The sequence below is a fragment of the Gadus chalcogrammus genome, chromosome 23 (genome assembly GCF_026213295.1).
Source record: "Gadus chalcogrammus isolate NIFS_2021 chromosome 23, NIFS_Gcha_1.0, whole genome shotgun sequence".
Lineage (NCBI taxonomy): Eukaryota > Metazoa > Chordata > Actinopteri > Gadiformes > Gadidae > Gadus > Gadus chalcogrammus.
The window spans coordinates 6,605,421-6,620,495 of record NC_079434.1 but is presented as its reverse complement, the minus strand read 5'-3'; the positions used below and the strand labels follow the sequence as shown (position 1 = coordinate 6,620,495).

The 15,075-nt window shown below is 42.3% G+C and overlaps 2 protein-coding genes across 8 annotated transcripts in view; one reads left to right on the top strand and one right to left on the bottom strand.

Annotated features, from left to right (window-relative positions):
• Positions 1 to 1,542: 1,542 nt before the first annotated feature.
• LOC130377632 (toll-like receptor 13) lies at positions 1,543 to 2,508 on the top strand. The gene is made up of 2 exons (XM_056584787.1): positions 1,543 to 1,652; positions 2,238 to 2,508. The coding sequence occupies exons 1-2, from the start codon at positions 1,546 to 1,548 to the stop codon at positions 2,506 to 2,508; spliced, it is 378 nt and encodes a 125-aa protein (XP_056440762.1). The 5' UTR covers positions 1,543 to 1,545.
• Positions 2,509 to 9,116: 6,608 nt separating this feature from the next.
• The window catches only part of LOC130376864 (B-cell receptor CD22-like), a 52,473-nt gene continuing 46,514 nt past the window's right edge, over positions 9,117 to 15,075 (bottom strand). For 5 of the 7 annotated variants that reach the window (XM_056583770.1, XM_056583773.1, XM_056583774.1 and 2 more), the window contains 5 exons: positions 12,184 to 12,438; positions 12,014 to 12,104; positions 11,872 to 11,920; positions 10,185 to 10,420; positions 9,117 to 10,075 (listed from right to left, as the gene is read on the bottom strand). In XM_056583770.1, coding sequence (XP_056439745.1) covers positions 10,015 to 10,075; positions 10,185 to 10,420; positions 11,872 to 11,920; positions 12,014 to 12,104; positions 12,184 to 12,438 — 692 coding nt within the window. In that variant the 3' untranslated portion in view covers positions 9,117 to 10,014. Of the gene's footprint in view, positions 10,076 to 10,184; positions 10,421 to 11,860; positions 11,921 to 12,013; positions 12,105 to 12,183; positions 12,439 to 15,075 lie in introns of all 7 variants that reach the window. The other 2 variants (XR_008894101.1, XR_008894102.1) reach the window with 1 other exon arrangement.

Here is a 15,075-nt window from a genome sequence, read left to right as displayed (position 1 = left end):
AAGCGCAGCTAATGTCTACTTCAAATGCATTTAGAAATATGGGACAGTTGCTTCATTTTGTTTCAAATGAAGCCGAAAGACTATATTTATATGTAACTTACTTGCTCCTTTAAATTGCTCCTTTATTGCATTGGTGGCATTGGGGGACAGGTCAATTGACTGGTCCTTACTATCAAAACCACAAATAAAATAACAAGACAAATGAATCCTATCATCCCTCCTCCCACTTCTTTTCCTCCCATTCTTCAACCTCAAATTCTTGCCTCTCCCCATCAAATTTATCCATTTCAAAATCTCATTCCTGACTTGATGCCATTTTTCGCCCTGTAAGAGTAGGAGTGGTCTGTGAAGTAACCTGTCCAACTAGAGGATTGTGGGGCTTTGTATCTTGTCTCATGTCAACTGGTTATATTCTACTCACTCGCACTCTTCTGTAGGTCCAATATAAAAAATCGAATGTGGCGCAAAACAGGGTTCTAATTTGAACAGATTTAGTTTGAATCCGCACTACTCACAGATTATTATATTATTATATATATACACCCTTTCTGACATTGTGTATTTGACCTATTTGTATTCATTCCAAGGCTGCTCTGGCTTTATATTTATAATTTCTTTGCAGATTGAAAGACAACCGCATTGCATTGTGTAGTTCAATGCAGGAGCAGTTTCAAAAGAAAGATAATCTTATTTTTTTGTACCAACAGCGACGGCTCCTGCATTTTCTTAGTTTGTTGGTAGGTTTTATATTTTATGAATCTTTCTCACAAACTTGTGACCTATACACGGATAATTGGGCAAGAACTTACATTCATGAAATATAAAACTATAAGCAATGGTTCGTTTGAACACATTCAAAGTAAATCTCTTAGATTCACAGAATATTATGATTTGTTGAAATATAAATCATTTAAACGACATTTTGCATTATTCACATGAAAACCAATTTTATACGTTTATTTTTAACTCATTATCAAAGCACGAAAATGTCACTTTAGTGTTTAGACCATAAACCAAGTCATTATATCTAGTTTTATCCACTTATTTTTAATCAGTGGTTTTGGCTTCAGAAGAAAAATGCTTACAGAACAGAAGGGCTAATGACAGTAACAATGTTACAGTCGTTAGCACGTAAACTATGGTTAAAAAATGGCTAACACTGACTGACTCAGTGGTCTCACTAATCAGACTTTTTACTTATATCGTAAGTCTGATGGAAGACGAGATCAAGAACGTGTGTTTCACTTTCTTTAGATTAATTTGTTTCAACCAATCGTGTTGCTTGAGGAAGCATTTGGTTTCTGGCCAAGGCTCTGTGCTGTCTCATCCAAGAAGCTCTGAAAGAAAAGTCGCTCTGCTGGATCTGAGCTAACTGACTAACCTACCTGATCTTAAGCAACGGCCGTTTGGCTATTGCGAGGATGGACCCACATGGCTGGAAAAGCTAAATATATTATAACAGAGTTTAGACAATGTATAATAATAATAATATAAAATAATGAATAATGTATTGTAAATAACCAATGCTTTTCAGGCAAACCAATCATGGAAAACATTACAGACTCCATCTATGGCAGCCGGAAAACCATCTGTGTGGTCAGTCGCGATTACCTGCAGAGTGAATGGTGCTCCAGAGAGATCCAGGTGGCAAGGTAAGAACCCGGAGTTTACATGCATCCATTGCCCTAGTTTACATGCATAGGGAGTGGTTTAGGGCACTTCCGGCTTATTTCTGACCAATTGGGGTATCTTTGTCGCGACTGGTTTTGGGAATCCATATTGGCTATGAATCACAGGTACTTCAAATGCAACACCTTTGGTGGAGAAATGTAGGAAGGCGGGGGGAGAAGAATATTGCTTCAAAATCTTTTTTTTCTGCTCTCTTTGTAACTCTCAAATCATATTTACACCAGCTTTAAGGCCTCAGTAGTGAGGTAAACCCATCGGGCATCTGTCACTCTATTAGACTAGCAGTCCAATTCAACAGTGGAAACATGCTCCCTGCTACAGCACTCAGCTCCATTAAAGTCCAGATGATCAGAAGGAATACTTCAGTATGGTAAGCAAGTATGGACCAATACAACCATGTGGATGCTAGGTATGGTTGGTGCAGTGTTGGGTGAGGGTGGGTGCCCAGGGGTACAATGAGGTCTTCATAGGGGCATGAGCCCAGGCCAACCTTCCCCTGAAGGTTAATCCGCTCACATTCAACCATTCTCCCTGTTTCCATTCCCCAGCTTCCGTCTGTTTGACGAGCAGAAGGACGTGCTGATCCTGGTGTTTCTGGAGGACATACCCATGCAGCAGCTGTCTCCGTACTACCGCATGAGGAGGCTCCTGAAGAGAAAAACCTACCTGAGCTGGTCCCGCGCAGACGCACACCCAGACCTGTTCTGGGAGAAGCTCCGGCAGGCCCTGGAGACACAGGAGCACCCAATGGGAGAGCATCTACGGCTCACCATTGAGGACGGACCCCCTGGAGAGAGACAAGACCAGTCAAAGTTTTAGAAATGCTGTGGGGGGGGGGGGGGGGGGTGGGGGGGAGTGAAACAGTTCCCCTTGCTGGCTTTGTTAGTTTAAACTTATTATTTTTGGCTGTGTCTTCTTATTCTAGTTATTTGTACATCTGGTGTTTCTTTTTGTATTTGTATGCATTGTGATTCTGGATCCATCGGTCTCACCAAACTATGGAAAACTAAAGGTATTTATTTACTTTGGATGTTTTCAAATTATTTAGAGATTATTCACCTGTTGTATAACGATATTGACTCTGGGACACGCACCTGCTCCTATGTAGAGTAGGCGTGGCCCATATGACGTAGTACATGCTCTGGTGGCTATGATATGAGAGCATGCTTCCGGCTTCCTCATGTGTGATGATGCTGCCATCATGTGGCCATGAGCAGTTATTACAGTTTATATGTTTGGTCCTGCTTCCCTTGTGGCTATGTGCAGTTATTACAGCTTATGTTTGGTCCTGCTCCCTTGTGGCTATGTGCAAGTATTACAGCTTAGGTGTTTATTTTCATGACACTTGCGGCACCCTGAACTCAGTGCCCACGCCCACGGTCGCCACAATATTAATAACAAAAATTTTGGAAATGAAAAATTGAAACATACATGAAGTAGATGCAGAACAGTGTTGATAGACCTTGTTCAGTGAAAGGGTGGGGAAAGAAGCTCACTTTGTGTCGGCTGGTTCGGCGAAAAGTGCCCTGCATCGCCTACCACAGCGAAGGAGGTTGAACAGTTTGTGACCAGGATGTGAGGGATCTAGGCCGATTTTTGCTGCCCTTCTCCTGACCCTAGACTGGTACAGGTCCTTGGGGGTGGGAAGGTCAACTTCAATGATTCTCTCCGCAGCCCATATTGTCCGTTGCAGTCTGGCCCTGTCCCGTTTGGTGGCTTACCAAAATCAGACAGTGATCGAGGTGCAGATGACAGACTGAATGATGGCTGAGTAGAAGTAGATGGTCAGCAGCAGATTAAACTTCCTTAGTTGTCACAGTATATCCTCTGCTTGGCCATTTTCTGGACGGAGTTAATGTGGGGACACCATTTTAGGTCCTGTGAAATGGTTGTTCCTAAAGGAATCGACAGTGGACACTGTCATTCTGGATGGTGAGGGGGAGGGGGGTTGGGGGGGGGGACTTCTCAGAAGTCCACTGTCATCTCCACAGTCTTCTTGTGGTTTAACACCAGGTGGTGCTGACTGCACCAATGGACCAGCTGTACCATCTCCTGTCTGTAAGCAGACTCAACACCATCCTGGATCAAACCAATGACGGTGGAGTCATCTGCAAATTTCAGGAGTTTAACCGACGAGTTCTTTGAGGTGTAGTCATTAGTGTAGACGGAGAAGCGCAGCGGGGAGAGGACACACTCCTGTGGGGCGCCAGTGCTGATGACCGGCTATTGGATGAGATGCTCCCAGAATGACATGATGCTGCCTGTCAATCAGGAAGGTGATGATCCATTGAAAGGTGGTGGCAGGCACTGCAAACTGGGAGAGCTACTGATGAAGGATTTCAGGGATGATGGTGTTGAACGCCGAGCTGAAGTCAACCAACAGGATCCTGGCATACGTCCCTGGGTAGTCGAGGTGGTGCAGTACGTACTGCAGTCCAGTGGCAGCTGGTGGTATTTAAAGTGAGGGAGGAAGGACTGCGCATTTGGTTGCCATTGGCCTGCTTGCACTGTTGGTGTATGGCGGCATAAGAATGTGAGAATAGTAGAAAATAGTAGGGAGGGATAGTTATGTGAATAAAATTGATACAAAGCCACCAGTGGCATCATTGTTATTTGAAAGCTGGTGGACAGCATGTCTTTGAAATGGACTACAAGGGCAGAAGGAAAGGATGCAAAGCCTATTAGTCAAATCAGGCCTACTCTTGATTTGTAAAAGTAAAAAAAAAAATCTGGGCCTATTGTTGCCCTCAATGACTGAAGTTACTGGTTTTAATTTAGCTGTTTATTTTCAGTTACAATTGTTTTAAGAAAGGATTCAAGACCAAAAGTGATGCCATTTAAAATGCTTCATGCTCTGAATCATTCACCTTTCGACACCCTTTCCACAATATCAAACAGAACGGTCTGAGTATCAAACTAGTATAAGAACAAGAACATCATTTCAAACAACCTGATCTATAGCATGGTGCCTAACAAGGAAAGCAGCATAGCAGCACCAACATGATCTTGACACTTGTCGTGTCATTTGGTTGCCCTATCAATATTTTTCACATCAGTGAAACCATGAACAGCCCAGGTTGGAGATTTGCCATTATTCATTCATAGCAAACAGGGCCAGCAATACAGTCGATTGCTAGTAATGCTACCAGTAAGCCATGAGTACCTAGAAAACCATGTAGCACCCACAACATTGACGTTGCCATTACTTTAGGTGATCTCGATTTTGGGAAATGGTCTACCTTTTTCTTTGGTCGCTAACTTAGCAATGTAACTCAATGAAAAAAATGCGTTGTGTAATAAAATATGAACAATGTCCAGTGTTTCCAATGTTTCCATTGTACACTTTATTCGCAAATGTTAGAATCTCGCTATCGTCCAGATGATTTCACCTGCTTTGCGTCTCTCCTTACGCCAGCCTTCCGAGTTGCACGTTTGACGTCACTTCCGTTCTCGGAGCATTCATAGCGTTCCTGTTTGTCTTTGTGATTGTGTCATGAAATTGGGGGGGCGTGTCTACGTTCCCCGGGTCCTACGTTCCCCGGGTCCTACGTTCCCCTCTTTGTATGAGACTGGGGAACATAGGACCCTTTTTTTTTAAAAAAGGGTCCTATGTTCCCCGGTCTGTTACTTTTTCCACCATTACTGCCAAATTCCGGCCAAGATAACCACCATTGCATGTCTTTCCCTTTTGTGGAAGAGGGAGAGACGTCGGAGAACCCGACGCAGTCTATTCACAATATTGTAATGACCACGGTAGAGGCAGTGAATGAAGTATTGATTAGACAGAGATTTATTATAAAACCGTTGGAACACACAAGGCCGGAAACCATAGCAACGCTGGTAAACAAACCCCGAGAAGCTCAATCCCTACGAGAGCTCCCCGCGCTACGGGCATCCGGAAGCGCATAGAGCTAGCTTTTTCTGCTCGCTGTTAGAGGAAACCCAAATCAACGGCAATCCCGGTCAGATCCATCCATCGTGTGTGTGTGTGTGTGTGTGTGTGTGTGTGTGTGTGTGTGTGTGTGTGTGTGTGTGTGTGTGTGTGTGTGTGTGTGTGTGTGTGTGTGTGTGTGTGTGTGTGTGTGTGTGTGTGTGTGTGCGCGACACGTCAACCTCGTCAATCCAAGTATTGTTCATGATGGAATAAAGTTCAACGGGAGACGCAGTGCCAGGCAGACGCAGGGCAAATCATGCATTTATTTTTGTCTGGTAATCTCCCTGCTTCTGAAATGAGCGAACATCTCCGTCCAGCGCTCTTCCGCCCAGTGGACAAGCGCTTTCCACTGTGCAGATTAAATCGTGCAGCAGTCCATTGTGTCATTATCCCTGCTGCGTATGCCCTCACACATTGTTGAAATCACATGCTGGATGCTTTAATCTTTCGATGTGCTTTATAGTTAACGATCAGGCTATAATAACACCACGATGGCTATGTGATCGTGGTTTTAACAAAAGGGGACGCATTCATAGTGGATGGTGGGAAACCAGGACATTTTAGCATCCCAACATGCTTTTGTTGGGACTCGGGACATGCAACTCATAATCGGGACTGTCACCAATCACCAATGACGAATGTCAGTGTAGGACACTACAGCGCATGAAACTAAGAAATAATCATATTAATTAATTAAAGTACAATGATAATAGTAGGCTAATGCAATATATATTAATGAGCTCATGTCGGAATGGCGGGACGTTTGGAAAAAAGTATAGTATCGCCACTCTGACCATGGAAAAATAAATTGTCGGAGTGGTGGGACATTTGAAAACAATGTGCCGCCACTACGACAATTAGACGTCAATGTCGGAGTGGGGGTGTGTCTGAATGGAAGGCGATCCCCACACAAATCGAGTTTACAGCTGAAACATGCACCTGCAAGGACTGGGGGGATGGGATTTTGGTCCCAATAAGTATTATTTTCATTTTGTTCACAGATCTGCAGATATGCTGATTAATGATGTTACTGTTCATTTCTGAATCGACACTGGTGCACGTATAACAGTAATAACAGAGCGCACATTCCTGCCCCAGCGTCCACTTTTGAGGAAGACTAAAGCAGCATTTTCAAGCATGTTTGCAAAGGCAAATTTCGGACTGATTGTGCGAGAAATGGACAGGAATACATCTGGTTATATGTGATGACTGGCCCATTCATAAACAACCTGCTTGGAGGAGACACAGCAACCAAAATTGGGCTAGTGCACAGAGTGAATGGAGTTGAAACATTTGAGGATGTGTTTGGAGAAATTTGACTTTTGACTGTGACCCAGTGATAATAGAGCTGCAGCCAGATGCTAGGCCTTACAGTATCGCCACACCACGCCGTATACCTTTTCCCAACCTGCCCCAAGTGGAAGAGGAACTGAAACGCATGCAGTCCTTAGGCTTCATTGAAGAGGTTAAAGAGGTTACAGACTGGTGTGCGCCGATGGTGCCGGTGATTAAAAAGAACACGAAACCGAGAATCTGTCTGGACCTAACTAAGCTTAACAAGGCTGTGAAAAGGGAGAGGTTCATGTTGCCCACACTGGAAGATGTCACACCAAACCTCTCAGGTGCAACAGTCTTCTCCACTGTTGATGCCTCAAGTGGATTTTGGCAGATACCACTAAATGGCTGCACACGACTTTCATTACACCAGTGGGTCGGTTCTGTTTCCGGAGGCTTCCCTTTGGCATTACGTCAGCAGGGAAATATTCCAGCAAAAGATGAGCACCCTGTTGAGAGATCATTCTGGCACCGTAGTGGTAATGGATGACATCCTGATTTTTGGTAAGGACCGAGAAGAGCAAGACCACAACCTCAGAGCAGTAATGCAGACGGTCAGGGCTTCAGGGGTCAAACTGAATAAAGAAAAGTGCCAGTTTGGAAAATCCGAGATCAATTATTTTGGACACATCGTTGGAAAAATGGCATCAAAACCAGCACTGAAAAAGTCAGAGCCATCTCAGATATGCCCTGTCCAACCAACATCACAGAACTACGCCAGTGCATTGGGATGATCAACTACCTGGGCCGGTTTCTCCCAGATCTTTCTTCCATCATGCACCCCATTAACATCTTATTGAAAAAGTAGACAGCGTGGTTATGGAGAAAAGCACAGGAAGAAGCTTTCAAACAGGTAAAGACTATGGTAACGACTGCACCGGTCCTGGCATATTACAACCCCTCCAAGCCAACAGTGGTTAGTACAGACGCCGGCAGCTTCGGTTTTGTTCAAGATCACTGACTGAGACAGAGCGGCGGTATTCTCAGACCGAAAAATAATGCCTTGCTTTGTTTGGGAGTACGAGTGGTTTGCGAGGTACCTACAGGGCATGGAAAAGTTCTGTTTGCAAACAGACCATAAGCCACTCGTCCCCCTAATGAACTCATACGACCCTGACAAAGCGCCTGTAAGATGTCAGTGGTTATTAATGCGTCTGATGAAGTTTAATGTTGAAGCTGTTCATGTTCCAGGGAAGCAGCTCATTGTGCCTGACACCTTGTCCCGCAACCCTCTGCAAGAATTTGGTGAGTCCGACACAGAACACGAGGTCAAAGCTTATGTAAAGAGGGTGATATTAACAAGAGTAAAGAGTAGCAGGCTATCTGCCCGTGTTAAGTAGGCAGGGATGGTTATGCATCAAAATATATTGCATGCCCCTACGTTTTTTTTCTTCTAATAGCAGCTATCGTGAAATGAGGAAAGAACAGTACAACAGGGACGTTTTTTAACATGGGTGACCACAGTATCTCCACACTGAAACTGATAAGAGAAATAGGAAATGGCACATTGTTTTGCACTTCGTTGTACCCTGGAGTTTTTTTCACATTGACAGACTGTATTTGTACCCTGTACTGTATCTATATATTTTTTTATGGCCCTACCTCTCCTGCAAGCTTGTACAGAATAAATGTTTATATGATTTTGATGATTTAGGGCATAAGCTCCATCAATTTAAGATAGTTTGACAGAAAATTGACTGGTAAAATTAAAACTCTTAAATGTTTGATGATTTTAAAGTAAAATAAAGTAATAATTATAATCTTTAAATATCATTTTTTGCCATTTTTTTGTGCCCCTCTGGTTAAACACTGACCTTTCCTTGGCCCCCCTAGTAAAATTGGTCTACAACCGCCACTAGTTCAAAGTACTTTCCTTCGAGCTTAAAGTCCGAACCTCCCGGAAACTGAGCTTTTTGAAGGAGGCATCAACCCCTCTACTAGAAGTTGCATCGACCTCTATGACCAACGTCGTTTAGACTTCTTATCAACGTAAAAAATTTGGCTGGGCAAGGAGGAGGTGAAGGGCAGTGATCCCGAAAATGGCGATAAGAGGACGGCAGGAAGGAAAGCATACGGAAGGGAGAAGCCGCGATCACGAGCCGCCAGCCAAACCAAGAAGAAGTAGAGCCATAACAACAGAGTTTTCTATGATAGGAATAAAGCTCTTATGACGATGGATTTCAGATCCAAGTGAGAGATGCTAGATCCAAGTGAGCTCCGTCCAATATTTAATTGAGAGATCTCATTCACTCATCTAGCAGTCATTACATGGAGAATTCATCAAGCAAATGACTCAACTATTTAGCAGTGATGGTGAGGTTTAATTAATGTGAGGTTGATATTGTGCTTGGAATAGAAGAATATGTGCTCCTTTCCTCAGAGAATTACTTTATTTGTGGATGCATGTTCTGATTATCTGTATAATATACTTTTGAGATCAAAAGTCTCCCTGTTAACACTGGAAATCAATTTATTTGTATTGCTCTGTATTGCTCTCACATTTACAGACTCAAAGGACTTTACAGACCCACATTATAGGAATCGAAATACTGGCTGTCTATTGAAAACTCATACCTAAACATCTAACATCTACCTCAGGCTGGCTCAGATAATAAAAAATCCCCATTAGAATGACACATAAGCAAAAAACAGTATTGTAGGCCTACTTATGAACCACCCAACATATTTCCGACTGGGTGTGGTTGAACATTTCTTTTTCAAATGTAGAAAGTTAACAGAGGCAATTCTATGCAATTCTCAGTACATCCTGGTCACAAGCAGGTGGTAGCGATGATGCAGAGCTACATCCACCAGAGCAAGAGGCCCTGGATAAGATGTGGTCTCGCTGGAGTCATCACAAGTGGAACATACACAATCAAGTAAATAAGTCAAATAAACTAAAATGCCATCAGATCATGTATTAGCCCTGGTGGCAAGTGTTATTAAGCGCCATATGATATGCAGCCAGCATATTGTCCTGTTAAACTAAACGGATGAGACACTCTACCTAGTCCCACTATTTAAATCTTGCTGCCGCAACTGGTTCAATATCAGAGTTATTTTTTGACAGTGCTGTACAACTCTGAGGTTTCTGCCGTCTCTTTCTGGTCACTCTCTCTGAAAAGAAGACAGAACTTCAGTCACCCTGTAAACAAGATCCATTGGGTTGATAAGGTCCCAAAATGTAGTGTCTATTTCCTCTTTAGAAATACCAAGAGAAGCTTACCCAGGGACAGCATTTGGTCTCTTATTTTTGACCACAGAGTAAAAGACTGCATCTGCCTGCTCTGATTGGCCAATAGAGCCAGCCAAACAGCAAGGCACTTCCTGATTCTCTGAGAGAGAGGTGTAGATGCTGGCACAGTCAAAGACATCCTGCTCTTCTATTGGTTCTCTCTGTGCTGCAGGAGCCAATCGATTGGCCAGTTCTGAGGCGTTTTCATACACAGGAACAGGAAGTAGCTGATGGAGAAAGAAGAGAACATTTAGAAAACACTTTACACTTCCTGAAGACAGTCCTGAAGGTCATGTATTTCTGGTTAATTTCTAGAGACCCTTGCAGCCCTTGCACTAGCAGTCCCCCCATGCAGGCTGCTGTAGGCCTCACTTCAAGTCCTTCCTTCAAGGTTTCCTCCAACCGCTGAGCTCCCAAAAACGTTTCATCTTTGACCAACATATTAATTTGCTTCTTTTGAACAAAAAAGGAATCATTAGATTAGATCAGATTAGTGCATGAAAGTATAGACCCCTGGGGGATCCCACAATTATCTCTCTGACATCTGATACCATCTTTATTAACTTGCAGACCATCATCTATTTGTCAAACAGGATTTAAATCCCTATTTATTGGTCACTTAGCCTTTAACAATAAGGTCTGGTCTCTTGTATTAAAAGCCTTCTGTAGATCTAACAAGGCTATTGCAGTGGGAATCAACCTAGCAGTCAGTCCATCCAGGCCAGTAGCATTGTTTAGGCTCATGGAGCGCAATGAGTGTTTATATCAGAGCTAATGGGAAACTGAGACAAAGGGAAAACCACAGCAAGAAAGTGATGAGCTACCTTTGTAATATGATACTGAATGCCATACATTTTAAAACTGACATTTTTTGATTTCATCTTTATCTGCTTCAACCCTTTCCATAATTTCCGGGGCAGATTATAATGTTCAACAACAGCATCTTTATAATATTCAGCTTTGTTATAGCTTTGTTTTATATCTTGCCTGATTTATAAAGGTTTTGCACTGATCATATTATTGCAAATGTCTGATATAAATCATAATACTTAGTGTTACGTAGTGTTTTGTTTGGCAAGCATGGATACAAATGTTAGTTAAAACTAATGAAAATTTGTCTCTATCCGATGCATCACAACATTTAGAAATGATGCTCTATCTGTACACAACCGTTTTTGGCTCCTTGATTAGTTGTTTAACTCCAAAAACTTCCAAAGTTCATCCAGTTTGCATGAAAATCCCCCTGTAAGATACACTAGCTTCCTGTAAGAATATTAGGATCAATAAGTAAGATACAATCTTCATGTAAAAATACATTATGACTGCAGCAATCAGTCTCTTCCCACTTATGAAAGTCATCATCAAGCTCTTTAGAACCCTCCTACTGTTTGGGAGGTCTATAGAAAACTAGTATTAAAATGGGATTTTTTTAAAGATGCAAAATGTAAATATAAGTTTCACCTGTTCTGAATTATCCAAAGCAGGCTGAGGGTTTAACCTCACATTATTTCTGAAAGATAGCGACAGTTACTCCTAGTCACTCCTGCTACTTGGCTAAAGCAACAGGGATGGACATTAAGGAAACAACTAGAAGTCTCTTGTGTTTTGGAGTCGGGGCATTTCCACCGTGTGTCTCAGTAAAGGATTGGTTAGTAGTAAATGGCTACCTGTGTCTCACCTCATCCACGGTATCTGGCCTTCCTGCTTTTCTGGAGGCCCTCTTTCTTCTGGAGAAGAGAACAGAGATGAAGAAGACACAGGAGAGAGAAGGAATGTGAAACGATAAAGAGAGAGGGATATATCTCTCCCTCATATCTCACCTCATGCAGAAGAAGACGAGGAGGAGTATGGTGAGCACGAATACACCAATGGTTCTTACAGCTACCGTTGCTGTATGTGATGATGATGATACTGGAAAATAGTCAGTCCATTACAAACACCGAAAAACAAAATGCAACATAAATACGCCAATGTTTAACTGTGCAATTACCTTTGATAAACAAGAAGGTGGAATTATAAAGTCCGATTGCATTATGAGCTTGGCAGTAATAGTTTCCTCCGAGATCAGATGTGATATGAGTGATGGTGTAGTTCTGTCCTGATTCTTTCACTGAGACTTCATGTTCCCTGAACCAGGTGTAGTTAGCTGCTGGGTTGGCATCACTGCTGCAGCTCAGAGTCACTGAACTGCCCACCTCCAATTCACCAGAGGGACTTGAATACACAGATGGTTGTTGAGGCCCATCTGGAGACAAATAGAGACAGGTAAAAAGAGCATGTACATTTATATTTATCCCTGATTAATGATAACAAAAAACACGTAAAAAAAAATCCTGTTCAAGTTTTTGGGTTTAGTGCACGATGAATTTACTGATGACTAATGTGGACAAGTTTCAATATTCAATAAATATCAAACTAGATGTTGTTGTAGCTCAGTCCAAATGAGGCTGGTATTATTGTCCAAAGTCTGAAAACAGGATGCTCCCAAAGACGAGCTGTGGTCCCTGATTAATTTCAGGGAATAATCTTCATTCTACTTGAACCAGGTGGAGTTAGCTGCTGTGTTGGCGGGACTGCTGCAGCTCAGAGTCACTGAACTGCCCTCTATTTCACCAGGGGGACTCAGGTTTCATTTAAGTCATTATATAAAATATCGGCAATATGGGTCCCTGTACTGATAAAGCGAGGAATGTATGTAGCTATGTGTATATGTTATATATGGTATGTACAGTATGTTTGAAATGTTATGTTTTGTTATGCATGTTATGTATGTATGTATGTATGTATGTATGTATGTATGTATGTATGTATGTATGTATGTATGTATGCATGTATGTATATGTATGTATGTATATGTATGTATATGTATCAGTGGCGGCTGGTGGTTTTTAAGGTGAGGGAGGAAGGACTGCGCATGGTTGAATTGGCCTACTTGCACTGTTAGTGGCGTAAGGTGGCATAAGACTTTGTTTCAGGGTATTGGCTGAACTACAAAATAGCAGGGAGGGATAATTATGTGAAATGATACAAATCCACCAGTGGCAGCATTTTACTTTGAAAGTTGGTGGGCAGCATGTCTTGGACTACAAGGGCAGAATGAAAGGATGCAAAGCCAATTAGTCAAATTAGGCCTACTTTTGATTTGTAAAACTTAATAAAAAATCTGGGCCCTCAAGGACTGAAGCTATTGGTAGTAATTTGGCAATGTTTATTTTCAGCTACAATTGTTTTAAGAAAAACTGGAGACACAAAACCAAAAGTGATTCCATTTAAAATGCACCATGCTCTTAATCATTCATTAATACCCTGTCCACAATATCAAACAGAATGGACAGAATAACAAACAATTACATTTGTTTCAGAATGTTGGTCATGGTGTTGAGCCAATTAGGATTTTTATTCTCTCCCATTGAACCCCATGTTATACACCAGCCGCCAACACTTTTGGGGAAATGAATGGGAGTCAATGGAGGCTGAGGGAGGAACGTCCTCCCTGAAGTAATTGCCAATAGGCGATAGGGGGTGCTAATGTCCATTCACCCAGCGAAACAAACATTACATACAAAGGCATTATTGTAGTCATATTAAAGGGCATTTATTCATTACAGTAGTCTGGATAATCTACATTTTTTATTCTCAACAATGTTAAGGAGGAACTTCCTCCTTCTCCTCACTGGAGAAGCCTCCACTGTTATGTGTATGCAAGCGCGCGTGCGTGCGTGTGTGCCCTCTGTGTATCTGTAGGACCGTATATCTGATCTACTTCATAATTGGCGTGTGTATTGCTGAGAGCTGAGGAAGTGCAGTGTTGACTTATTTGGACACACGACACGTTCAATATTACAATTACAATTAGGGCATTTCGCAGACGCTTTTATCCAAAGCGACTTACATCGGTTAATACACACACTTACACACCGACGGCAGAGTCAACCATGCAAGGCGACAGCCATCTCGTCAGGAGCATTTAGGGTTAAGTGTCTTGTTCAGGTACACATCAACACTCAGCTAGGAGGAGCTAGGAGGAGCTGGGGATCGAACTAGCAACCTTTCGGTTAAATGACAACTGCTCTACCTCCTGAGCTAAGCCGACCAATATTAACACACTTTGAACTAAACTGTGCAGCAGCGGGCGGGACTTCAGGACTCTGCAGTTCAGCAGTTCACTAGGTCAGTGTACTTGGATGCTTGATACACAACCGTTATATTAGCAGGGCTCTCAAGTTTAGAACTGAGTTCAGAGTGAGATTTTTTCGGCGGGGGGGGGATATTAACATGTGACTGCATACAAATGTGTCCAGAGACATGGTGACTAATGTATGATAGTAAGCATTATTGGCCCTTAACACTTATATTCAGAAACAACACTGCCTCAAACGGATATTGGCCTAAGCAACACCAGTAGAGGCATGTACTTTTCCCTGAAATTTTAAACGTTGCAAACGTGCAAAAACATACATTGATATTATGTGGCATTCATTCCAAAGCTTAACATATATCTGTCGCATTCCGTAGGCCAATGCTGTGGTAAAGTGTGGAAAGTATGACCAAGTTTTTACTTCTGTTCAATAGATAGAACTTTATCAATCCCCTGTAGGAGAAATTAGTCAATGTTTGTCCCAATAAAACAATAATGGTAAGAAAATAAATACAAAACATGACGGCAACTCTAAAGTCAAACCGTCCAATCTGAAGGCTCTACTTAACCTCTCCCCTACGCACTTCCACCAATGCAAAGCGAACAGAACTGAGTAGGGGAGGGTGTAGCCTAACTACGACCGGAGAAACGCAACGCAAATTCAATGTGAACATGTATGAGGCTTTGTAATAAAACACAGGACGATTTTGAAATTCCGCCCAGAAACTTTTTTTTAAAAGTGTC

Coding starts and splice junctions, on each gene's coding strand:
- LOC130377632 (XM_056584787.1), top strand. CDS start 1,546: ATGGAAAACATTACAGACTCCATCTATGGCAGCCGGAAAACCATCTGT. Junction 1,653..2,237: donor AGAGAGATCCAGGTGGCAAG/GTAAGAACCCGG, acceptor TCCATTCCCCAG/CTTCCGTCTGTTTGACGAGC.